The following is a 25,993-nucleotide window of genomic DNA, read 5'->3' as shown; positions in this document are numbered from 1 at the left end:
TTGATCTTGTGCCTTCCTGGCTCAACTGCTCTTGCATTGCTTTACTAAATATCCTAATTCATTAGTTCTTACATTCATTGGGTCAAGAATCATGATCAATTAACAGTTATTCATCATCCTACTAAAATATCTTTATGGTCATCTCCCACGGATCAGCTGCTGCCCACTGTGGTCTTATGGGCTGTTGGTGACATTCAGGTCCCAATCTGGGAATTAACATTCTAGTTTCCGTAAAGGTTTTGATCAGACTCTGCAGTGGGATGAAAAATTCCTGTCCTTTCCAGGCCCAAACTGCAAGTTCACTCCTGGTGAGGCACCTTCACCACTGAATTGAGTTTAAATGGATGGCAACGGAGAGCTCTGCAGTATTCCCGTGGCACACCCTCCTCGGTTCCATTTTTTTCTCTAGCCTACCTCCTTTGAGGAGGAGGAGTTACCTTCAGCTATAGGAGGAAAAAAGCAAAGCAGGGTCTTTTTCTAGGATACCGTATCACTTTAGCTTCTACAAGGGAGCTGAGGTGGCAGTTTAATTCATCCTAACTCTCAGTGAAAAGGACTGCTTGAAAAATGTTTTGACGGTTTTCAAACGCAATGTCCATTTCAAATGCTTATCTAAACTTATCCGAACAAATCCACTGGGCTGTGGAAATGAAAGCAGGCAGTTCTTAAGCATAAAATTTGGCAGATTTTTACTGTAGCTCCTATTCATGCTCATTTCAATACCTGTGCCAAATTTTGAATGCTGAGGAAAATTCTTTCTGTTGCACTCAGCTTTCAGTGTACTTTGGGCTGAATTACACTCCCAGTTGTGCATTTCGGTATTTTTCTTGCTAATTGTTTTAAGCCACTATCTAAGCGGTGTGTTTTTCACTTGACAAGGTTATGAAACAAACCTTGACCTTTTTCCCAAACTGAAAAGATTATTTTCTTTTTGCTGTTTTCTGTTACACAGATGTAAAAGACACATTTGAAAGAAAGCGGAGAGGTGATTAGGAATAGGAAAAAGACTTGAATGGAGAAAAAATACAGTTTTTTTTCAAACCCCTGCATTTGGAGTACTTTAAGAACCACAAGGATAAAATACTAAAATGCATGTTCCTCCATCTGCTTATGAAAAACCATTGAATTTTTAGCTAGCATGTAGTCATTTTATTCTTCCATTGCCAACAAATTCTATCAGTGATTCACTTGTGTATTTGGCTTATATTTACATTAATGTCTAATATTACCAGATGTTTCAATATTTTAATTAAAATGCTTCCGTTTTTATGACAAAAGATGAATGCTGTAGGATATTAGTGGATTCCCCAGTAGTTCTAGTGTATAATTTGGTTCTTTCATCTCCGATAGACTCATACAGCAGGTCGCCGTGCCAGAGAGCGCAATGGCTAACCTCTGCCCACAGGAAGGATGGGGCTGTAACTGCGGTCAGCTGTGACTGCCCTCTTCTTCTCTTTTAGCTTGTCTCACCTAAAAGAGGCCCTGATGAGCTATAAACAGATGGTGTAGAGAATAGACAGACACACTGGCTCCATTTTTCCATCCATTTGCTATTTCTTAAATATATGCTTTTTTCTTGACAGAACAAGCAAAAAAAAAAAAAAATAGGCAAGTCATCCACCTTGTCAAGTGAATATGACGCAGAACTGTTTTCCCTTTAAATAGAAAAAGATGAGTCAATGATTTCTCAAAGTGATGATACTGCAGTTTATGGTCAGGTGTAAGGCCTTATATTTGTTTTTAATATATAATATTGTTCACTTGATATCTCGGGCAATCACTTGCACGTCTTTTGACAAAGGTTAAGAGGTTCCTGCAATGCCCCAAGAACAGAAGTGGGGTAAGTATTTGAGACATCCTGACTCCAGTGCAGGTCCACTCCTTCAGTTTGCCCTGCCTGTGCCACCTTCATACTGTTTTTATGCAGTGAGACAGAGCAGTAGCTGGCTTCAGAAGAACTAGCTTCAGAGGAACAAGACAAGGGGTGTATCAGCTTCAAACTTAATTTCACAATCTTCAATATCCCAAAGAACTAGTATCAGCAGAGAGACAAGATTAAGGAGATCTTTTGGGAAGACTTCACTTATAAGCACAACTGTTTTGAAGGAAAGGTACTGAACATTCGTGAGCTGCTTGGACTTGCCTGGGACTAGTACATAGCCTGGCTAACTTTCCTGTTCCCTTCAGGCAAATTCATCACTGATACAAAGATTAGCACATGTGTGCCTGCTAGTATGGAAACAAATAAACAGTGGACTTATGGGATTGCTCATGTCATGGTATAATTCTTGTTTTCCCTGGCTGACAAAGTCACCTCTTAAACCTAAATCTCCTTTACTGTTCTGAGATTGAGCAATTGGCTCCGACAAGGAGAATTTTGATGCATAAAATGAGCTATAGAGCATCTATTACTAGTTTAAAAATAGCTAAGCGGTGTGATACAATAAGCTAGGCCTTTAGAAACAGTTCTACTGGTTCAAATTTGGCAGGGGAGGGGAAGCTGACCCACTTGAACATCAAGCTTCGTGAAGATCCGGTATCATTGGGTTTTATCAGTCTAGTTTATGCTGTTGCATCAGTTTTCTTGTAGTTAGCATAAAAGGATGAATTCAGTGCACACGCTGTATGGTATGTTCTAGGTAACTCAACAGAAATGCACTTGGGGCCAGCCTGTGCCCCACATCCGACTCGATCACCCAGCAACACCACGAGCGCACAGATCGGCCTTTCATGGTAGCAGAGTATTTGCTGCCCTAGTCAAAAGAGTGCTGACAAAAACGCCTGCAGCTTACCCCGCAGCAAAAGGGAGGACGCACACCAGTCTCCTTGCTGGCGCCAGGCGATAGTGTGAGGGTGGCAGTCCAGTTCAACAGACAAGTGCGCTGGCACACGTTTGCTAGAGAGAGGCTACAACAAAACTGGATTTAAATCATATCAGTGATTTTTAAATATGTTCATGTATGGATGGGTACATGATTTTTTGTTCATTTTCCAAAGCTTTGTGTTCTGGCACTCAGCACTATGAGACGTTTCTCCATGTGGGATATGCATGGATGTTTATATTTGAAAATATATCTAGATCAATGCAAAAAATCATGGCAGACAACATTTACTTTGTGGAGATAAGCATCCAACAGGGGGCTGAGCGCTCTTCACTTTGCTAGTCCAAAATCACATTTTAAGTTTCTAAAATTAGGGGGTTTTGTCATCCCTCTGTGGTCAATTCCCAAGTCTCTGCAAAGGACTTCCTTCACCCAACAGCTTGAGTTAGCAGTTAGGACTCTGACAGGATTGCTTTTATCAACAGTTATTGCTCAGCCAAAAACTGAGCAGGGAAGCAGCGCTTTGAGGAGAGAGTATATCTGAGACATGTTTTTTCAAGCACTCTTCGGAGAAGGCTGGTCTCCTCTCACAAGCTACTTGAGCTCCCACAGCACCACACCCTGCTTTGAAGGTGAGGATGTCAAACAGGTTGGCTTTCCCTCCGGGGAGGAGGCGGATTCAGGGTGTGCTGGCTCCCTGCTCATTGGGTGCTGCCGCTGGTTCCCTGGCTCTCCATGCGCCCTGCCTGGGAGATAAATAGATTTCTTAGCGGGCAGGTGGCACCTACGGTGCTGCTCAAGGCTTGGCCGTAGAGGGGTCGTCTGCTATTGTTACTTGTCTAGCAGAGGTTTTTAGGGACTTCTCTCTCTTCCTTGCTTAATTGTGATGGTGAGGGAACTGTTTGGACAGAGCCGCTGATCCCAAGCATCTCCCTCAAACCTTGGCACTGCAGTTGCAACATCTACCGTCGTTGCTTGGAGAAAAACAACCAGTACAATCAAGGCACTGCAGAGAAGACCATGGGGAAATTCAGAAGTATCCTTCTTTTGTGCCTTGGTTTTCTTCTAGTCCAAGTAAGAGGTAAGTGACCTTTGCCTTGGCTTATGTCTAGTGTGAGATTATTAAAAATGAAAAAAGAAATGCCAGAAACCTAAACCCAACCCCTAAAAAATATGCTTGTTTATTTAGAAATGCTTGCTGGCGTTACTTTTGTTGCTACTCTTTCAGAAGAAGCATTCAAGCGTGTTTAGTTAAGTACTTCTGCAGTTTCTAAAAAGATAGATATCTTTTGGATGGTAGCTCATAACAGCCATGCTAGTTGGAGTTTGTTTGTCATAATTTCTTATTTTCTCTTCAGTGTTGCTCCCCTACAATTATTCACAAGCTTGGACTTGAGTATAAACTTTTTAAATGGAAGCTGTAAAACAAGAGCTTCCAGGGGAACTTAAAGTTTCCAAAGAGATCCTTAGTCAAATGCTAACTTCATGTTTTTAAAGTTTTTCTTTGTTGTTGGTATTTTGAAACATAGTAGTTATATTGTTAAAACGAATTCTCATTCAGTTTAAAGATGCTTATGCTTTCATATCAGTGCTCATGCTTTAATTATTATAAATTAATAATTTATTAACCTTAGCCAACATATTCCTGAATATATAAAATACACACACACATTTTTTTTTCATGCAGAATTAATGAAGAATTGAATACATTTTGTATGTATTTTTGATGAATGAATAGCAATTGGGAAAATGCAGTCCCTTCATATTGAGTTGTTTTTCTATATTCTAACATAATTTTCTTTTACCAAAACATTGTGTAAAACTTTTTTTGACATCAAACCAAATAGGATCATCCTCGTGTGCATCTCCCATGTAGTGTGCCTGTAACCTTTTGGCTTTTGTAGATCAGCATTGCTTCAAAAACTTGTAGCGCAGTGTTTGACTGCAGGAAGAAATCAGTCATTAACCACTAGTTCCAAAATTGCTGCTGCTGCTCATCCTCCCACCACTCCTGATTTAAATGGAGTCCTTAGGAGATCTTGCAGTGATGGGCAGTGAAAAAAACCTTGCATTAAATTAGTGCCATAGTTCCATTTTAACAAATGAGGAATTATTTGGAGGCCCCCAGCAAGTAACGTGGAATAGAAACAGCAGAGCAGGACTGTGCTGGCCTTGTGAACAGCAATGATTCACCTGGTGTCTCATCACTGGCATGCAGACTTTCTGGTTCTGGAGGACTGTCTTATGTTGAGTATTTCTGTTCAAACAATCTGAGCATGGGCAAGCCAATTTCCATACACTCTATCACTTTAATTAGAAGGACAGTCAGCCCAACCGTTCTTGCTTGACACATGTGCTAATTTAGAGCCAGTTCAGGCCCTGCTTGGCGGAAGAAGTCATTGCTGAAGGCTGCTGTGGGCTTTGGCCACAGTCTTATGACTGAGGAAACTATTTAATCCACTTTAAAAAGCAAAATGAATTATCTTAAGTCTATGGCAACAGCCACTGGATTTTATCATCAAAGTATTTACCATGTTTCAGGGGACATTTACAGGAACCACTTCTCAGTCCTAATGAAGACAAGATATGAGAAAGGCTTGACCATGCTGGTGAAAAGCTGGTCTAAGTTCTTACAATAGGAAGGTCTATGGCATGATCCATCTTTTTATATGCAGCTTTAATTCTTACTGAAGCTGTACCCACCTGTGGTAGCTTCTAGAAACTACTGTGCCACCACGGCCAGGCCAGGCCAGGTCACATCACTCCCCTTACCATCTAGCATTTCCTTTATGTCCGGCTATCTTCAGTTAGTTGGCTAGACTACCTTGACGAACACATCTCAACAGAAGGGTGGCACAACCGAGGACCACATTGCACATGGAAAGTGAGACCTGATACAGTTCAGAATCTTACATGCTCACTCCAGTCTTCCACACTTTAATCTGCACTCCTGGCTTTTGTTACTTCCAAGCTTACACAGGTTACATGACGTCTCCCATACAAATTGAGCTGCAACAACTAATTGTCAGAGCAGCTTTTAGCCCAACCCAAATGAAAGAAACTTCATAGAAACCTCTTCCACTGCAGTTCATGCTAACGCCCCACATCGGTTACCGCGGCTCGGCTGGCCTGTGGCAATTCAGCCTTGGCTGCGCCCACACTGCCCGCTTACGGTGTGGTAAGGCACAGCTTAGGGCCTAGTCTCCCAGTAACTGAGATCGCGCACCTGTTTGAAACATACTGCAGGTCCCGTTTGGGCCATGCACCTGTGTGTGTACCTGCAGTGGGGAAGCAGTGCGGCCTCAGGGCTCTCTCCTACACGGGGCTGGAAAGCAGCGGAGACTCACTCTGATCTGACTGCTCAGAAATGCTCCTCAGGTTCACAGTATAAATATAATCTACATATCCATGGTCTTTAAGACCAACTGATAGGTCACATGTTTAGTCAGTAACAAAACCAGCACAAAGGCTGATGATGTTTAAGACACGCCGACTTTACTGCATCAAGCATTGCATGCTACACAGGTAAAAGGAACAGCATTTATTGCTAGCCAGTAAACAATGTGCCACTGTCCAGCTAAGGCTTATGAAGATGTTGACTCAAAACTAATTGTGTTCTTGGTTAATTAGCTAGGCACTTTATGGGGAGAAAATTACAGACCTATTTGGATTTGAGACACTATATGACTTAGTTTTATGAATAATGTCGTTTTCACTGGAGTTAAAAGACAGAATGGGAGAGATGAAAAACATAGTCCTGTTTTTCTTATACCACTCCATCGAGCTCCAGTCCTTGCTGTTGCTCCGTGTGAGGTCCCTGCGTACATGCCGAAGCACTCGTGGTATCAGCAGGGATGTATCAGACAATGAATTCTCTTGTTGCTGGGTGCCAAAACTATTCCACTCCCAATACCAGAGCTGCTGTCATCTGTAGGCATGTCAGCGCTATCGTCCAAGGTTCTGATTACAGTTTGATAAATAGACATACCTGAACTGGTTGAAACACTAGCAACAGCAGAGCTGTTGCCACACTAGAGCTTGGGAAGAGCTAACAACCGTTGTCGTTACTCAGCTTCTCCGGTTCACTTTCCACACATTGCTGCCACATTGCACGCCTGGCAGCGGTGCCCAAACTGCCTGCTTCCAGTACGTATTTCTCCCTCATTTGCATCAGCGATTGTCAATCCCTTTCCATCCCATTCAGGGTAATAAACAAACAAAAAAATGTCCTAATTCTTTCAAGATTAAAAATCAGTAAGAATATGCCTTTCTGTGGCATTTTGCCTTGTGGTTAGGAGGAGAGAGATTGAGATTGTTTTGATCAGTGCCTTCCTGCTTTTCCACAGGGGGGCTGACATCTATGAATGCTATGGGAAAATGCTATCTAAATTCTGATCTGTAGCACAATATCTCATGAAGGCAAATAGGCCATCCCAACTGAAAGAAAGAGCTCGAATGGTTATGAAAATATAACAGTTCCATTTCCACTGTATAAGCTTTGCCTGTCACCAGTGCATTTTTTAATTCCCGAGGAATTTATTTAAAAAGCTAAATTGCAGCAAAATATTTTCAAAGGGCAACAATGCTCCAGATTAAATGAAAACAAAGACCAGAGCAGGCACTAAGATTAGCAGACAAATTAAAGCGAAGTCCCTCCTTATGTCCTAGGTCTTATAACAGCAGTGGTAAAGGAACCAGGAGTATATACTCCACACCAGGAACCATCCTGAGTTAAAAGCAACAAAGCCTCCTGGATCACAAACTGTATTGCATCAAAACTGCAATTCTGCCTTGCAGGTTACCATTGAGATATGAGCAGGTATTTCTGTTCACAAAGATCATACAGACCATTTTGTTTCCTGAGCACGATGGTAGCAAAAAGGCGGCTGGCTCTTTCTTCAGAAATCCAACCCAGATTTGCAGAGCATTCTGCATGCCAGCGCTCTTGATTTCTGTTTCCTCCAAAGGCTGAGCCGCCAGATCCTCTTCTGAGTCTCCTGCTTTTGAAGTTCAGATACCAACTGAGGCTCCATCACCCTTTGCCCAGGGTCATTCAGAGAGGCTTCTCTGTGCACTCCGGTGGCATGTGCAGAGGCTTCTTCAGCTCTGCAAAGGGAGCCTAATTGCTTTTCTCAGTCCAAATGAGATGATAGGTGGCTTCTGAGAGTCTGCAGAGACTTTGTTGCTTAACAGACCTGCTTGCTGATGTCCAGCAACTCTTTCCAGCATTATTCTTTTCCAGAAAACACGTTCTTGATGGCACGAAACAGGGAAGATTCGGGCCATGCTTCTTTGCTGTCTTGCATCTTAAACGCATGTGCAAATAATGTGTACGAAATGCCCTGATCATCCACTTTGACTTGGCATTATTGCTAACCCCCTTGGGAGCAATATAAATAATTATGCCAATGGGCTACTGACTTCAGCGGGCACAGGATTAGTTATACAACAGAATTTCTGAGACAAATTCAACTCGATGTCTGTTACAGAATAGCACTACTGAGATCTAGGCTACCCGTACTGAGGAGCTAAAGGTATTTTGCGTGTATATTACCAGTGTACTTGGGATGAAGGTGGGATGAGGAACATTAAAAGACACTCTGTGAGCAACAGAAATAACAAAGCCTGGCATCTGCCTGACCTCCCGCGTTGCCATCAGCTCCCTCTTGTCTCTAAACTACCAGCTGGGGGAAGTGTGGATTAGCCAGCTGGTACTTAGGCAGTGAGCGGTCACCCAGAGAGCGCAGCACAGCTGTTGCTTGTGCCACACTACAGGGTTTCAGTAGGAAAACTCATATAGGTCTCTTGTCTGAGCCTATCTATGTGCACAGTTCTCACGTAACGTGTCCATCACTAAGCCTGACACTCTCAGACCGAATGGCTGAAAAGGGCTGACAGCTTCCCGAACTGCACAGGGACAGAGAGAAGTTTTGGCTGAACAGCCCAGGCCGTGGCCTAAGCTCTGCTTCCTCGTGACAGGAAGCTGAAAATCTGAGTATCAGTAAGGTGTGCGGACGTAATGTGTTCCTTCATCAAAGACCCCAACTCCTTTGCTCTGCCTGTAATTTTACAGCACGCACCAGCTTCTTCTGCACTCACCCTGAAACAAAATATAGAAAATTATATATATAATATATATTATATATATAAAATATTTTAAATGTATTTTTTAATGTATGCAGGACATAGCCTACCATAAAGAACAGCAGCTACCTTTGAACAGCTGTTGTTTGTCCACAGCAAAGCAAACACCATCGAACTATAAGATTTTCTTTCATGTTTGATGAGACCATGCTGCACAGACCTAAAGCAGTACTGCCACTGTTGCTTTATTAGTCCATCTTATTTGCTGGTAATTATTTAAATGTGTTCTTGTATGAATAAGTGAGAGAGACCTTCTAATTTCCCTTTAATTCAAACTATAAACAGAAGTGGCCTAGAAAAAAACATGAAGCCAATAATCAGCTCCATATGCTGTGTTTGATGGACTGGAACGTAGATCTTAATTACAGATTTTAAAGCATACTCATTTTTAACCCCAACACCAAGGGGTTATAATGGCAATCATTGTTTATAGAACGAAAGGGCCATGATGGGAAAAAAAGCTACAGCAACCTTAACCTCACCAGGAAATACGGATCATGACAGTATTACATCAAAGAAATAGTACCGCTCATTGAGATTTTGTCCGAAGTGTCCACTCTGGGGCGTAAACCTTTATGTTCTCCCACAACTCTTCTTACGTGAGTAATTTCCTTTAAACAAATGTAATTGCTTCCTGAATAAAGTTGGACCAGTAAACGGGTATGTTCTGAATCACACACCTGGGAGAACACATCCTATTTTCTCATTACATGAGAAATATGTCTCATGATTGTATAATAATCTGAAATTATCTATACAAAGAATAATTTACCATTTCAGCTGAAAAGAACATAAAATGGCTCCCATGAGCAATTTTGGTAACATATTGTTCCTTTTTAGAAATGTTTTGTTCTCATTTGTGAGTCACCCACTTCTTCCTCAGTCTCTGCCAGCTTTATAACATTTAAAGCTCATTGTATTCACAAAACAATTCTTATTTAGTTAGTCCTCTGAAGAAATATTTTTTGTTCTTGATTTAAATAATGTAAAATCAAGTTATTTTCCCCTTCTACCTAGCTCACATTTCTAAGTTAGTTGCTTCTAATTTATTTGCAACACAGGTAATCTCATCCCAATCATATGACTGCTAGCAATGCACTCAAAGCCCATTAATTTTGTCATATTAATGTCGATTTATCTAACACTCATGTGCATGTATGCATTTAAGATGTATGCCCACATACATGTATATACACAGAGACACATTTCCTCACAGGTCTTAGCTTCATTTTTAATACTAGACTATGCATCTCAAATGCCTGACAAGTTCTTCTCCTTTGTTGCAGAACCTGACTCTCATTTAGCAATATTCATACCGTCTTATTTAAATGTGTGTCACTTTAATGGCCACAAGCTGTATTCATATGGATCCACTGCAGGACTGAGCCTACTTATGGAGATTAAAAATTGCAGAGTCATTCCATGGCAGCCTTTTGTCAGAAAACATCTGACTTCAGTTGTAATGACGAACAGGTAACATCCACCTGCAGAATCCAGCCTTGTTCCTTGTAAACCCTCCTCAGAAACTGTGGGACCTCAGACCCTTGTGATCAGGTGGCTCACAGTTACAGGGCGATGGATCCATTTAACATTTAGGTCACGAATTCAACAGTAGGCAAAAGACGCTGCTGACTGCATTTTAGTGACGGGATATTTGGGTCACGTTTTCAGAAAACTAATACAGGCAAAAGTTTGCAGACATGAAATGTGCATGTTCCTGAGGACACGACTTTGCAGGGGACTGCCTTGGTGGGGTAAGATGACCTCAGCTCTATGATGCTTCAGAAGGATATGTCTTATAGTCAAAGGAAGTTACTAAAAACTGGCTCCATGTGTCTGTGGCAAACAACAACCATAACAGTCTCCATAGTAGAGCAAGAGGACTAACAATGATTTTATATCACCAGCCTTCCACAAGTTATATTTGAAGGGCTCATAGAAAGTATGGGCATTAGTGACAGCAAATGTCCTACCTGGAAGAATCATGCCTGTAAAAATAAACACAGTAACTTTGAAATTTAAGCTACTATGTTTTGATGCTTGGCTTTATGGAGTCTATTCTTCCCTGACTGGCTGCTACAGAGAAGTCTACTGTTAGCTTCTTAGGCCAGGTCTACGCTTCAGATTTTTATAGGCACAGCTACATGTGTTGGGTGGAGATGAGGAAATTACATCCTAAATAAGGCTGGCAGTGCCAGCCAAGGTCCTGCTGTTAGTATAGTTCATTGTGTTTGAGCAGCTAGTATAGACATAACTAGACAGGTCTTTCACGATACAAACTGTATATCCATCTGAAAGGCTTGCTTTCTTAGCTTAGCATTTTCTCATTTGCGGATGAGGACTGTTCTGTGGTGTCAGGAAGGAGCTTATAAGCATTTTCTCACATTCTCTGTTATGAATCATTGTGGGCCACCCAACCAAAACCACTATAAGAATAATTTTATTTCTATGTAAAAAAACAGGGACACTCCCAGAAGAAAGGCTAGAAGTGATGCCAAGAAATAGCATACTAGCCCAAAGCAGTAACAACAGCGATAACGCTGAGATAATACCTCCTGCATAGCTGAATCTCTTCATAACTGTATCCAGGTTAAAAAAAACCCAAACAAACAAGCAACAAAATCCACACACATACACACACAGCCCCCACCCCCCCAACCAAATAAAAAAACTCGAAGGAACAAAGCTGTTTCCTCCCCACTAAAATTTCTTTCGCTCTCATTTTCATCAGTATATTTCCAGCTGTTTCTATTATGCAAGTTAGTCCAAAAAAAGGCCATTTTTATATGTGGAAAATTAATTTCTTTCAGTCTGTTTGTTCTGCGAAGAAACTCGACTAATTTATTTCTGCAGTCATTTATCTTCAGAGTTCCCTGAAGTGACTGTAGTTCCTACCGAGCTAAATACTCTCTGAGTCTCTAATGTGTTTTTGTTTTGACACCCACCACTTTGCGGATGAAATCTGGGCTGTTCAGCTATTTAACCATCTGTTATCCTCCCAAAATAGATTCTTAAAATGTCTCAGAAACAGTAATGAGCGTTCAAAATTCTGATCCACAAAACCTTACTCCTTGTGGTCATTTGACGTTATTATCAGAGAAAGTCGGGACAGAAGTCCAAGCAATGTTTTGGTTTACTGGAATATCATTTACCATGCTGCATAGATACCCACATACAATCTGCCCGTCTGTCAAGGTGTATATTTCCACAGCCAAAGAGATTTAAGTGTAGATTCCTGTCTTATTCTCAATCAGGTTTCTGTGTTGGGGTCTGTTAATTTTATTATTTGGTTTATCATGAGAAATAATAAGAAAAAAATCAATCTGAATCATTTTGGCAGGGGATTTTCAGGCTTCTTACTTCTCTTCTTAGAATTTCTGTAGTTGTCTTCTATTTCTCACTTGCTGCCTCAGAAGAACACCTCTTGTTTCTTCCCACTTTTTCAGTAACAGAGCAGACATACAATAGGAGAGGGAGGCGTTGGTGTTGTCCAGGAGAAGGGCAGATGGTAGTAACTGTTTCAGTATGCTGTTTTGCTTTGGTTCTTATGCAACTGGAAGCATCTGCATCATCTTGTTTGAATTCCATAATCTCTTTTGATTAGATTCCTCCTTCTATTTTTTTGTTTCCCTTAACTTCAAAGAAATATTATACCTGGAAGTTTTCCAAAGTCATCCTTCACAAGACGACTTTGTCACATTCTCTTTACGGCATTAGGACCTTGGTAGCTGCTTTCCATATCGTTAGTTCCTGCGTGTCAGGACCTGTAACAAAGGAGCTGGTTTGGCCAACAGCTCTTAGGTGTTACAAAATTGTTTTTGATGACTCAATCTGATGAGAACTGGTTTGAATCCTGCCAGGAGTATCCTGCAGCAGCAGGGCTCAGGTCAGACAGCCTCCTTCAGCACTCAGGATGCTGATGAAGAATTAAGGTTTATCCAGAGGGCAAAATCAAAGCACAGTCAAACTTAAGTTGCCTGTATTGTTGGTACTGAAGGAATGCTTAGGGAAAATATAATTTGACCATATAAGTTGAGGCAATGCCAGGCTGTCAGGCTGTGCGTAGGGGTCTGCGTCAGGATCAAATAGCCCCGTGGCTGGGCAGCAGCATGGCTGTGACAGCCCACAGGCAGGGGCTCAGGGCCAGTAAGGGCTGGTGATGTCCTCAGGGCTCTGGCAGGAATATCTCTGAGGAAGCCACTTGTCAGTTGTATGTATTTATGTATTTTGTATTTGAACAAATTCATATTAAAAAAAAAAAAACTGTCAGGATTTTGTTACCCATCTCAGGACCCAGTCCAGAGGTGGACTTAGCCAGGTTGGCTGAGCAGCCAGGACAGGGGAAGGAGAGGTTCTTGGATGAGGTGACACTCCAAGATCAGTTCAAATAAGAGAGAAAATGCTACTCTAATAACACTAACGGGAAAGCTTTATGCTGTTATCTGCTTTTCATTTCCAAACACAGGATTGTTATAATATTTTATAGGGACAGGGCTTTAGAAGCCATTCACTATTTTGCATTCCAGCCTCATTTTATCTTTCCCGTCAGACACCAGCTATAATTAAGTTAACAGACTTACGTGAAAATCCTCATAGGAATCAAAATATTTCTGCTTTATGTTCCTGTGCTGATTTTTATCTGAGGATCACAGAGTGTTTTGCCACTGATAATTAATCTTTCCAGGAGCTCTTCGACACAGACAAGAGCTATTATTCAGGAACAGTAATTCATGTGAAGAATGCCATGAAGATGGACAGCACCTGTCAAGAACGGAGGGCAGAGCTGAACTCAGAGTGCTGTCATGCTGGAGAGCTTCTGACGGCCTTTCTCTGTTCCTCAGTTTCCCTGCTTGAACAATGATCCCTTTGTTGTTGTGAAGCGTTCAAGATTTACCAAGATAAACACTTCATGGAAGAGTTAGGTATTAAGCCTTTTAGACAGGGTAGTAAATAGATGCAGATCAAGAGGGTTACTTGAGAGGGCGCAGTAAAACATTTCTGCTTAGGGAAGCGACGGCACGTCATGACTTTTTGTGGGTTCGTGCAGGCTGATCCTTGGTGTGCAGACACGAGGATGGTGAAGTTTCAGTCTGGATGAAATCTAATGGATACGTACCCTGCAGAGAGGTGTTTCACGGAGGCTGTGTATTAAAAGGGAAGTGGCAGACTGTAGAGAGTGGAAAGTAAAACTCACATGAATAACTCATGAAACACCTGAAACACTCTCATGTGTTTGTTCGGTTCAAAGTCCTATGCTTCAGTTTATACAGTTTAAATATTTTCCAGTTTTATTTACCTGCTAACTTCAAAGGTCAGGATGCTAATTGCCCTGCTGAGACATTTAAAGACATCATTGTCACCTAACACAGAACAGGAAGGGTTCTTTGCTCCCCTCTCAGATTTTTTTGAAGTACAGTGGAAACTAAGTTATGTAAACACATCTTTATGTATTTTACTGCTGGCACATGTTACAGGAGGAATAAAAAAGAAAAGTCAATTCGTGTTACAAGTGATCACAAGGCAGGCTTGCCAGTAAAGCTGCTCTCTGAGGCTGAGCTAATAAAACAATAATGAAGATATTAAAAGTTCTCACCTAATGATTCTGGCTTGTAAGTACCGTGCTGAACACTACGTTCTCCTGGCAATAGCCCTTGTGCCCTGTAACAGGCAACGCGTGTTCTTCAAAGGCATGTTTGCACAGCGGCTAAATATGGATAACATGAGATAGCAGCTTCTCTTTGCTCTACCTGAACGAATAGCTTCTTTGATTTACATGAGGCCATCTCACATGGTCATCCAGGACTGCATGGCCCAGGGACAACAGCTGACATCCTGCTCTACGCCTGCTCCTGTTTGGATGGATTTTCCTTTTGCCTCTTACTGGTGTTCTGGCTCTGTCCAGAGCCCTCAGACCAGGAGGTCATGGAAACCTGCCCACTGACTTAGTCTCTTTCCTTCTGTCACCTTCCTTCTAGGTCAACATGATTTTGATTTAGCTGATGCTCTTGATCACCCAGGTAGGTAAATCTCCCACCCTTATTTTACCATGGCATTTAGACCCTATAATGAATCTTAGATCCTTTTCCTTGAGGGCCGGAATATGAATTTGGCTAGTACTTAAGTTAATGATACACAGAACTGAGAAATGCTAGGCTTCAATGTTTCTGTTATAAAATTAAAATTTTCTTTAAAGCAAAAAAATAATGGTTTTGAAAACATATCCCTTCATTTTTTGCTTCTGTCATGATACGTAAAGGTTTACTGAATGCATCTTTCTAGATTTGCAGATACCTTATGCTGATAAGTTGAAAAAGTTTAAGCTGTTATTGTTTACTGGTATGTCGTTGTGTCCCACAGAGGACATAATTACGAGGAAGCCTACAGTGATCAGAAGACCGACAAGGCCTGTGCTGAGTGAGTAATGAGGACAACGGGTCATAACTGATTTTAGATATGCAGAAACAGTCTCCCATGAGATTCTTGATGACACTTGCTAATGTACGGTAGCTGAGATCATTTGTGTGAATCCTAGCTGTCTTCTGTATATAAAGTAAGTGCTTTTTGGACAATTACCAATTACATGCCTTTACTGCTTCCAGTAAGGTTTTAGAGCATGACTGGCCACTGATGGAATTTATTTCCTGAAGATCTTCTTAACACTTTTCCAGCCTGTGTTGAACTCCCTGGGGAGTATAACTATGGGTAACTGTTGCTAAAAATGGGTAACTGCTCCTCTACTTCTTTTGCTATTATCTTTTCTTTTAGCATAAATATTCATGATGCCTGATAATGGACTTGGAAAAAAATGAGAAGGAATTTGGGTATTCTTTCTTCTGCCTGTGTATTTACTTAATATTATCTAGTATTGATTGCTATAAAGGCCTGTGTCAGCAGGGAAGAAAGGCTCTGAACAGCAGAAAAGATCAAAAGGTTTTACCTGTAGTCCTGAGGATGACAAATTACGATCTCCAACAAACACTTGTTATTGTTGAAAAAACCCAGACCCCAAACAACAACAAAACTACACATGCATTTATGATGGAACATTTTATGATAACATAGAAGTTTTTCAACTAAACTATACCGAAATAAATTTGTGGCTGTCAAACAAAATGCTTGAATCAGGAAATGCTGGATAACATTAGCCCACACAACAACTTTCAGACTTTTTCTGGTTAACCATTGCAATAAGTCTTTAGGTACACAAACCCAGTTACATTTTCCACATGATTCTCTAGCTTGGTCTTTGAACAAACAAGGCAGTGTTTTGCAAATGTGGTAGCTACTAATTCCTGTAATGGTTGCATTCTTCCTTCCCTGCTTCATTTTGCAAAAACCCGTGTTTTGCCTAAACCAGAAGTGTCTGTTGTAAAGTACTGCTAAGCCACTGCCCTCTACTCAGCCAACTGCCCTGGCTTCCTTTAAAGTCTGTGGGAAGAAATCAGCATGACTAGGGACAGCTCATATCACTCTAAATGTGGATTTGTTCCCATCCTAATATAGATATTTTAAGTAGGTTACTTGAACTGTGCCCTAAAAGACTCTGTCCTCAGTCATGTTTAAAGGTGATCTAGGGATGCCAGTTTCTACAGTGAAGCTGCCTTAGTCCGGTGAAAGGAATTTGAGTTTTAGGAACTCCTTAATCTGTTAGAGATATGACTGTCAGACGACTACTTGTCCTATCTGAATCAACTTCATTAATCCTCGGGAGTGAAGAATTCCATGTTTTCCAGACTGTTTTGGAATCTCTTTCTGTACTGAAGTGGATTGCAGGGAGTTTAAATGCAATTAAAACTAATTTGAAAAAAACAGTGTTAAAAAATCAATTACTGGATTTGGAAACATGTGCAGAAAGATGATACAAAAGTATGTCCTAGCATCTGCCTGATGCTTCATCTTAACCTCAGGGTTTCCTCTATGCCTCATTCAGCCAGTATCATTGAGAAATGAGGCTGGCTGAGATGATGATTTTGGTTGATCCGGGGCCAATTACTGTACAAGCCATGTCCTCTGGGCATCACTTCCCACACAGAAACCTCTGCCTGAGTTGAAGCTCTCCTGTAGGCACCTCCCATCTAGTGTAACAAAGTTCAACACAAAACTTAATGGAAGGATGTGATGTTTATTTACAAAATCTCTAAATAAGTTGATTTTACCCACTCACATTCATCCTGCCATTGATTTAAGTCAATTTTGAATGAAATTCATGAATGAATTAATGATGAAGTTTAATGAAAATGAGCCATACTCTCAAACCCACATACGAGCACCAAGATGTGTGAGCTCTGGATGTCTCGTGAGTATGATGTGCAACACGGGACAAGGTATGCCAGGTGCTGACACTTTATCCTGTCTCTGTGGTTCTTCTCAGTCAGAAATGACAAGCTAGTTTATGTATAGAACTTTTATACCCTTTAGGAGTCATCAGCTATTATGGAGAGGTCCTTTGCCTCATAATCTTGCTTACTTCAGCGCCTCTGAACCCTAGGCCAGGCTGCTGCCCACTATCTGGTTTTGCTTGTCTGGGGTACACCGAGTATGCCTACAGTCTATTTTCTGGGTGGGCGAACAGGAAAAGTAATGGAATAGGTGATATGCTGCAACCCTGGGCTTTAGAGCACCCTTCTGTTTTTCCTCTGCTGACAAGTCATCTGTGCTGTCATCTTATCGGAGCACAGGCCTGCTGGTTTTGACAGAAACAACACGTTCCTCAATTTTACTGCGGGGAATGGTGACTTTTATTGTCTGTTCTTTTAACCCTTTGCTCTGCTGTTTCTTCTGGTCCCTATGGACATTTGTTTTCCATTTGTATTTAATTCATACCAACCTTGGCATTTCTGCAACAAATACCTGCATGAACCCTCCAGAGTGGGACCCTGCATTTTACCTGAATTCTTCATCTCGATAACAAATTGAATCCAGTTTGCAATTTATTGCTTGTTACAGTGTTAGTATTTGACACATAAAGGTACTTTTGAAATGCAACCCTCTGCTGGCCAGACACAGACATTATCAACACCTGGCTTGACAAGAACAAACCAAGTCATGAATTTGATTATCTTGCTGCCAGATTTCCTGGCGACATCAAAGCGTTTCTGAGTTGATACACAAATGAGACTAGATACTGTGCAAAAGCAGCTTCCCACTCCCTCTGGATATAAAGAACACATGAAGGCAGACTTCTGCACAGTGATGCATTTGGATGGCTTTTCCTGGGTTTCGGGAATTCTGACACAATTATAATGAAAAAAATATATTTGACTGAGTGTCTATCTAATTTTCTGTGGCAATAAGCATCGGTATAAAAATGTAGGTAGATTTTGCTGTCCCTTCTGATTCATTCCAGCACTCCACATTTATACGGAGCAAGAAAGGCATCCTTGGAGTTGTGACATCCATCTAATGTATTTCTGCCTATTACCTGGAGACCTTTCAGAGCTCACCGTCATTCCACACGCACCCTAAAATATCACCCACATGCTCATATCCACACCTGCGTGTTGGAAATGGAGTTGCTCTTGTTTATGCATCTGCAGCTCACTGACAAACTGTTTATTGGAAGGAAAATTCCGTCCCAGGTACAGTGAGACACGTGTACAGTGCTGGGGGAATGGCAGTAGCCTGTTGTTTCGCTGCGTAACATGCACATGCAGACATTTAAGTATATTTTAAAACCTTTATAGCTCAGCCAAAGAAAAACCTGACTGTCACCCAACCTCAGACAGGCACGTATGATCACTCGAAGCAAAAATTTTTATGTCACCATGACCCTTACATAAACTAGTTGATTCAATTCTCTCCCTAACTAGGTCTATTACTTCCCAATATTTGTTCTTCAAAAGGGTATTCAGTTTTTACAGTTCAACAAATTACACTTGAGCCAAACATGCATATACCAGTTTCAACCAGACACAAATGTTAATAAGTATATTTAAACAATAGCTACATTTTAGTATCTTAACATAGCTGATTTTACTAATGTACTTGCAAATACATTAAGGAGGTATTGATCTTGTTTCCATTACGAGATTTATTCTCAGCTTATTTAAAGCAGGAATAAATCTATTGTATTTTGAGTAGAAAATACTGTGTCATTTTTCAGTTATTCTGTGGGCAAATATTAAAATCTATAAGAATTTTCAAGAAAAGTGTAATACCTTATTTGAATTTGTGGGACTGACCTGAAAAAGTTGCTTGTCAAACATTCAGTTGTACGTTTTCTACTAAAACTAACATCTCATTCCCCACAAGAATTGTAACTCAGTTCTCTACATCTTCCTCCTTTTCATTTTTAGACAATGATCTGCATTTAGGAGATGCTCTTGGTGGGGGTGAGTACTCCCTCATTTTCTCAAATATAATGGCTGGGGGGTTTTGCAGTCTTTTTCTGAAGTCTGCTTAATTTGTGAAGAGAGATTTCAAGACTGCAGGAGGAACTGTACTAATGGGAGGCATTACAACTCATGTACGTGCAGCCCTTTTGCCAGAGGCCATCATGCAGAGTGGGGAGAGCAGGCTGGGCTGTGTCTGGTGGCCAGCTACGGGAGCGTGCAGGCTGCCCTGCCTGTGTGAACTAAGTCACCTACAGTTTACATTACCATGCCAGGCTACCACAGTCATGGCTGAGGAGGGGATGTTCTGTGAATGAATGGTCAGCTGTGATGGCTCAGGGTGGTGGCCTCTTGCAGAGGTTGAAGACAACAGGTGACGGCCGCAGTTTCTTCAGATACCAAAAATGAGTCTGCCTAAGAACAGGAATCGGAGGTAACAGTGGATAGAGAGAGGTGTGAGCTTGTTGTAGCTCTGCTGACCCCTAATCAGAAATGCAGGAAGGAAAGTTTCAGAGACAAGAACTGATGGACAAGACATAGCTTAAGCTGGAAGCAGTCAAGCTGTTGTAACCTGCTATTACTTCCAGGTATTTCTAGAAACATCCAGAACTGACTCGGGAAGTACTCACCGTACTGTGCTGAGCTGTGTGGATCTATGAAATCCTTGACTTTGGGAATTTTTGCACCACATTTTGCTTAGTGTGTTTAGAGGGATACCAAGGATGTGAAGTACTCTAGAAAGGTTCTTGTACACCAAAATCACCTAAAATGCAAGTAGTTCTGAGCCAAAGCCTAAAAGTCCTCATGAATCAAAGCTACACAAAGGAAAAATTACTTCTCAGCCCATTGCACAGAACCTCTCAATTACAACTCCAGTTGCAGTGGTCTGGTTTACTCATGTTCCAGTCTTAGAGAATCATAACTTTTGTATTATTCTTTCCCATTTCCAGGGCTTTCTGAATTTCCATGTTCCCCTGTGGCATTTCGTAACTGTGTTTGAATGACATGTTAACCCACACTTTATAAAGCTGAATCTAATTTTGTTTATAATTCCCACGTTTATACTTTCACTTCTTCCTGACCGTTCTAATTGTTCTGTTCTTGCAAGTTTTTAATGGGTACTTTTATGAGACGATGGGTTTAGTATGTTGATTAAATTATTCATGAATAGCTCAAGTATCTTCAGAAACCCCACCTTTTCATTCAGAGAATGGCAAATGATGTTTTTGCTCAGTTTTTATTTCTTTGCTCCATTTTTAGTTCAGGTTCTTAACTGACATTCATACACGGTATAATGGGATTAATGATATGTACTTCATTATCAATGGCCCTAAAGACATTATTTCTTCACTAGCTATGCCATAGCGTATATCTTCTTATGCTTAGAGAAGACTGAATAAGTGCAGCATTATAACAGAAATGAATAATGGGATCGGTAGTTTTCTGCTTTTGTGGCATGGTGAGTCTTAGTTTGTTACACAGGGTTCTGGAATAGCACAAGTCTCTTCTTCTGTTGACTGGAATTAATTGGGCAAAATCTGATTCAGCAAAGCTTTAAGACTCTACCTAAAATCCATTGACTGCAGTAGACTAAACTCACCTGAAGTTAAACATATATCCAAATGATTTGCTGAATCATAATGTAAACGTTACTCACAAACAGAAGCATTATATTTAGCAGCTAAACAAGAAGTAAACATGATAAAAGGGCATCTGGAAGGTGAAAGAAAGATTCAAGGAGAGGGAGAGAAATTAGTATTTGTTTCTGTGACCTAACTTTGATTTTATTCAGAGCTAAATTCACTGTCTGGCTATAACAGCAATTAAATAGGCAACCGAACTGGTTGGAGAAAAGACAGCAACAGGGGACATACTCTATATACGCAGAGCAACAGCACTGGGCATTAACTTTGGCAGGTTTTGACCTGAGTCAGCTCTTGCTACTCCAGCACCGTATGTGCAGTTTGGAAACTGCTATTAGTCATCAGATCTCCCTCTCTACCCAAGGTATCTCTTCCTAACACTTTGGCAAAAATTAAGACCAAATAGTAGTACAATGTCCTAAACAACAAAGCTGAAGTCTGAGTTCATTTTTCACTGTTCTCATTTTAATTTTGAAAATATTCCCTTTTCACTTTCTAATTAGTTTTAGTAGCTAGCTATTTCTTGATATAGTGCTGGAGACTTTTTATCTAGTGACAAGGTCTTTTTCTTAATTCATTGGAGGACAAACTAGAAGTAGGTATAAAATCTCAGGTTATCATACTCTTTATTTCCAGCTCTCAGTTTTGCCTGTCCAATTACCTAACAGTATTAATTATCAACAGGTGACATCCCAAGAAAACCTTTATACCCACCTCTTCCACCACGACCAGGAAGCCATATTAATTCTGGTAAGAATATTTTCTCCCAAGAAAATCTAGCGCTATGAGCTGTTCAGAGCAGATATTTTGAGTAGTTGACTCTCTTATTTTTTTTTATTAATAGTTTTTATCACCCCTTCCCTCCATCTCCCTTTTGTAATCGCTCTTCCTAACCCTGTGTTTGGAAAGATTTTCTGAGTTTTAGTGTTGGTACCATAAAGCTTTTATGTCTGCCCAAAATGTGAGACATTGACTCCTAAGTGGTACCAGACTAACACTCATCTTCTTTGCCTTTTCATTTTGGGTATGTATAGACAGAACCATGCTAAGGTTCAAATTTGACACCTAGCCACAGGGCGTAGATAAGCCTATGTTCAAATCCATACTGAGATGTGCATCTAAGATGGCCCTGGGCCATACAATGGGTGGGACTGGGGAGATGGATGTATGCCTGTATTGCTTTTGAGAGTGGTCCCAGACACCCACTTAAAAAAAGTGGAAATGGCACATCTGTCCCAGCTACCACCTCGTACCCCGTATATTCTTCTGGTATGATTGCAGTGGTAAGCTGTGGACAGGTCCTTCTGGAGTCCTTCTGGAGTCTTTCCTGGAAAGCATCTACTGAATTCCTGCTCCAGGAACCGCTGGGATTTGAGATGTCCATATTGCATAAGGATTTGTGCTACTGAGAGCTCAAGCTCACACGTCCCACAGGTGCTAACACAGATCATCCCACAGGTGCTAACACAGATGCAGAATGAGTAGGCACCAACAGTTTTAGCACTCTAGCTTCCTGGTGAATTTGAACAGGTGAGCATTCAGTGGGAGAGACCTGATCCATTCACCATGTCAAAGCTGGGATTTCAAAGGTCCCTCACCCCTCCCTAGTACATTACAAAAAGACTGGACAAGGGAACTGAAGGGGTTACCATTGCTCAGATGATTTTACAACAGAAATCCTAATCTTTATCTTGCAGGAGGTTTTGATGACTCAGATCTCCTTGATGGGAAGCCTTTACCACCGCACATAACAGGTAGTATTTGCCAATTCTCCTTGCAGCTTCTCCCTAATACTTGTATCTTGCAACCGGCTGGTTGTGCTTTAGTGCTAATCTGTTTGTCACTGAAGGTATAGGACAAGACTTTGCTATTTTTATTCAGATTAGTTATCCTTATCCACAAACCATGGCTTTGAGCCTGAAGCTCAAACCTGAAACATAGTCCTAAACTTTTTGTAGTGTTCTGGCATATGCCAGACCCTTGCAGGATTAGTCCCTTTGAATTCACCTAGGAGTCCCAAAGCAAGGGGCTTCTGCCAAGAACTGAAAGTAGATGCATTGGGCCTATGATCTTAAGTTATTGGTAAATTATCTGATTGTCTGGCAGTAGAGAATAGCCAGAGTATATTGGCCTCCCACTCCCTGTGAAATCAGCTTGATGTAGACTGCTAAGTATTATCATTTTCTTAGAAGATAATATTCTTCTCCAAAACCAAAGTGTCAGGAGGATGGACGGTTATTCCTCCGGCCGGTGCAGCTGTCAGCCAGGACTAGAAGGGGAGCTCCTCTCTCACAGTCCTGCTGAGCCACCCCCTTTCGCCTTCTGTATGAAATCACACTTTGCTGAGTAAAGACTTTGTTCTCAAGACAAGATGAAAACATTTCTTGATGAAACTTCACCCTCTGTTCCAGGAGAAGATGAGTACCATTTCAATCATGGAGGAAACACGGGTATAGTAAATAATTTATTCTATCATTTGTTTCTGATCATCATAAAATAGTAAGAAAATGTTAGCCTTATAAAAGTAGTACGTATACTAAATTAGGCTTTAAGACATGATTTTCACACCAGCTGTACTGTAACATAATTTATAGTCTTCTGCTAAATTTTATTTAATGAATTTCCAATGTTTCACTAAACAATTCTAACAGTTTGGCAAAAGCATACCTTAGCAGACAATATGCTTAAGCCAAACCATTTCACTACCTCTGAAGAAAATTCTCTCACTCTTTCCACAGATTCAGGATTAATAGCTGGAGTTACGTCTCCTATAATTTCTGCTTTTGTAATATTAGTTGTTGGATCGATAGCGGCCTACTCTGCTTATAAGAACAAGAAACTTTGTTTCAAACCACATGGTAAGACCAAACTGGTTTCCAGTTTTCTGAGGTGATTTAGCACTGGAGTAGATGGGAATTTTACAAACAATTTCAGTAGGGGCAGAAATAGGTCAGGGATGACGGCATTTGAAAATCTCATCCTAAACCACCTCACTGGTCTGTAAGAGATACTGGTAATTCATGTTCTTCATCAAGGACAAGTATAGGAATCTGTAATGTGCCCGGAAGATGTTTGTACATCACTTTATGAAGGAAATCACATGCCGTGAGGTCTCTGCCATGGCTGTCATGGCCCTGCGTGTGGAAACCAGTCAGTGTGGCCCAGATCAGCCCTGCCTGGGGCATTCTGATGTATCCTTTGGCCAGGGCCCCATTTCAGCTCTGGCCTGGGTGGACACATCTTCCCTGGCTGTGAGCCCGGATGGCTGGCTGGGTTTCCTGGACTGGCCCTGGGACAATGACTGGCCCATCCATGGGGCCCATTTGCCATCACCGCCCCTCCGTGTGTGCCCACCAGTGGGGAGGCGCCGGCGTGGGGTTCCCTGTGGCTGCCCTTGGCTCCTGGCTCTTCAGGAACAGCCCAGCCCTAGCCCTTGGCTGCCACAGAAGTCAATTTAAAACTCTTATTCATGTTATTTTTTCCATAATGGGTCTAACGACTAAGACATGAGCGAAAAGCAGGAGGTTGTGGGGAAGCTTCACAGTAATTTCTGAGAGATCTGGGATCCCCCTGTGCTTCGGAAAGCCTCAGCCTGGGGCTGCCATAGTGGGCTGGGAGATGGCTGCTGCTGGCTGGGCGCCAGGGGAAGGCTGGGGCAGGGTGACACAGGACATCCAGCCAGAGCACGGCCCAGGGTGGCCCAGTGGAGGCCAGTCAGGACCCCTCCAGTGAAGGCTGTTTGTGCCCTCAAGGTCTGACAGTCACTTATTTTCCTCTGTTTCTATGGCCAGGGCATAGATAACTAAAGCATCAGGTCAGCGACCCTGTGGCCCTCTGGAAATGGGGAGTGAGCCAAATGGAGAAGGCTGTCTATATGTCGCTGGGGATACGAGGTTCCCACATGCTGCCTCAAAAGGACTGGAGAAAAAAAAACCCAGAAGGGCAAAGGGCATCTGTGGTGGAAATGCTGAATGTTCAATCTTCATTTTTCAGGTGGGGCTACAGTGTAAACCGCTGAATGAAGAATTGCCCTCTGATCACAGGCTCCTTTGGTTGGTGACATTAGGCCCATAAATCCAACACTTTTTTTCTACTTTATCATTCTGACAGAAGAAAATCTTCCTGTAATGAACGTTTTGTTGAGACATTGCAATCCTACTTTCTTTTACCTGACATCGCTCTTGCATCTTGAGATTTACGTTATAAAGATGTGTTTAAAACATCCGAGGATGGTACTGAACTACCCGACCTGCATTCATAAAGGTTGGATATACATTTTGTTTCAGAAGTTATTTTAAATAACAAAGAAATCGTGTTTAATACAAGCCAAAAATTGAAAGATTTTAGTTTGTGAGCATCTGAGTCACCGAACAATTTTTTTTCCTGTTTTCAAAATCGGCCAAAATACTTAGTCCTTCTGATAGAATAGGAATAAGGAAACTGCTGTTTCCGTTCATGCATGTTGGGCATCTTTAGTGTATTTCTGTATTGTCTATAATGTTTAAGGCAAAGTTGGAAGTTGTATAAAAGATTACAAATTTTAATGCCTTTACTTGGTATTTATGTCTGAATTCTAGCAAAGTGAAAGGAGCTATAGATGGAAAATTCATTCTTAATTTGAAAGTATACCACGAAAAGAATATGTACATTGATGTACCACTGGTTAAAAAAAATAAAAATAAGAGAAACACACGCTGATTTTATTTATTTATTTATTTATTTATTTGTTACTTAAATGGTGTTTAGCTCTTCTCTGGATCTGGAACTGGCCATAAATTTTGTTTCTCTTCTTGAAAATTTAGGTCCTGCTCTAGGACCCTTAACAGGGCTTAATCTTGCAGGCTGTACTTTTTTTAAGAACCACACTATCCATAATTTCTGTTAAGGGAAAATAGGTACGATGTTTTCAGAGTGAGTCCTTTAGAATGAGTCTGTGAGACTTTGTTCCATAAAATCTACGTCACCAACTTTTAAACTTCATACATGTGCAAAGGAACGGTTGATACAGTTTTGCTACCAAGGCTGTTTCATCTTTTTCCCTTGTTCCTGATCA

At 41.2% G+C, this 25,993-nt stretch overlaps 1 protein-coding gene and 1 long non-coding RNA gene across 4 annotated transcripts; one reads left to right on the top strand and one right to left on the bottom strand.

Moving 5' to 3' along the window:
- Positions 1-4,407: 4,407 nt before the first annotated feature.
- LOC135310320 (uncharacterized) lies at positions 4,408-14,657 on the bottom strand. 3 transcript variants are annotated; one of them, XR_010370422.1, is made up of 4 exons: positions 13,941-14,204; positions 13,547-13,727; positions 11,912-12,730; positions 4,408-8,922 (listed from the first exon to the last, which is right to left on the bottom strand). It is a non-coding gene; the product is annotated as an uncharacterized LOC135310320 (long non-coding RNA). The 3 variants fall into 3 exon arrangements; XR_010370423.1 differs by having other exon boundaries at positions 12,621-12,730; positions 13,941-14,201; XR_010370421.1 differs by lacking the exon at positions 4,408-8,922 and adding an exon at positions 14,560-14,657 and having other exon boundaries at positions 12,082-12,730; positions 13,941-14,133.
- A 97-nt stretch (positions 14,658-14,754) lies between these two features.
- Positions 14,755-25,632, top strand: LOC104050105 (Xg glycoprotein (Xg blood group)). The gene is made up of 9 exons (XM_009510906.2): positions 14,755-14,851; positions 14,942-14,983; positions 15,324-15,380; positions 19,262-19,297; positions 21,625-21,690; positions 22,638-22,694; positions 23,352-23,390; positions 23,679-23,798; positions 24,934-25,632. Exons 1-9 carry the CDS (start codon positions 14,755-14,757, stop codon positions 24,948-24,950), a joined length of 531 nt encoding a protein of 176 aa, XP_009509201.2. The 3' UTR covers positions 24,951-25,632.
- Positions 25,633-25,993: the final 361 nt, after the last annotated feature.

This window comes from Phalacrocorax carbo, chromosome 1, assembly GCF_963921805.1.
Source record: "Phalacrocorax carbo chromosome 1, bPhaCar2.1, whole genome shotgun sequence".
NCBI lineage: Eukaryota > Metazoa > Chordata > Aves > Suliformes > Phalacrocoracidae > Phalacrocorax > Phalacrocorax carbo.
This window is presented reverse-complemented; position numbering and strand designations above follow the sequence as displayed.

Excerpts from the sequence above, each read along its gene's own strand:
- LOC104050105 (XM_009510906.2), top strand. The coding sequence starts at position 14,755 with ATGGTCATCCAGGACTGCATGGCCCAGGGACAACAGCTGACATCCTGC. Across the intron at positions 15,381-19,261 it reads ACCGACAAGGCCTGTGCTGA|ACAATGATCTGCATTTAGGA; the intron begins GTGAGTAATGAG and ends TTTCATTTTTAG. Across the intron at positions 21,691-22,637 it reads AGGAAGCCATATTAATTCTG|GAGGTTTTGATGACTCAGAT; the intron begins GTAAGAATATTT and ends TTTATCTTGCAG.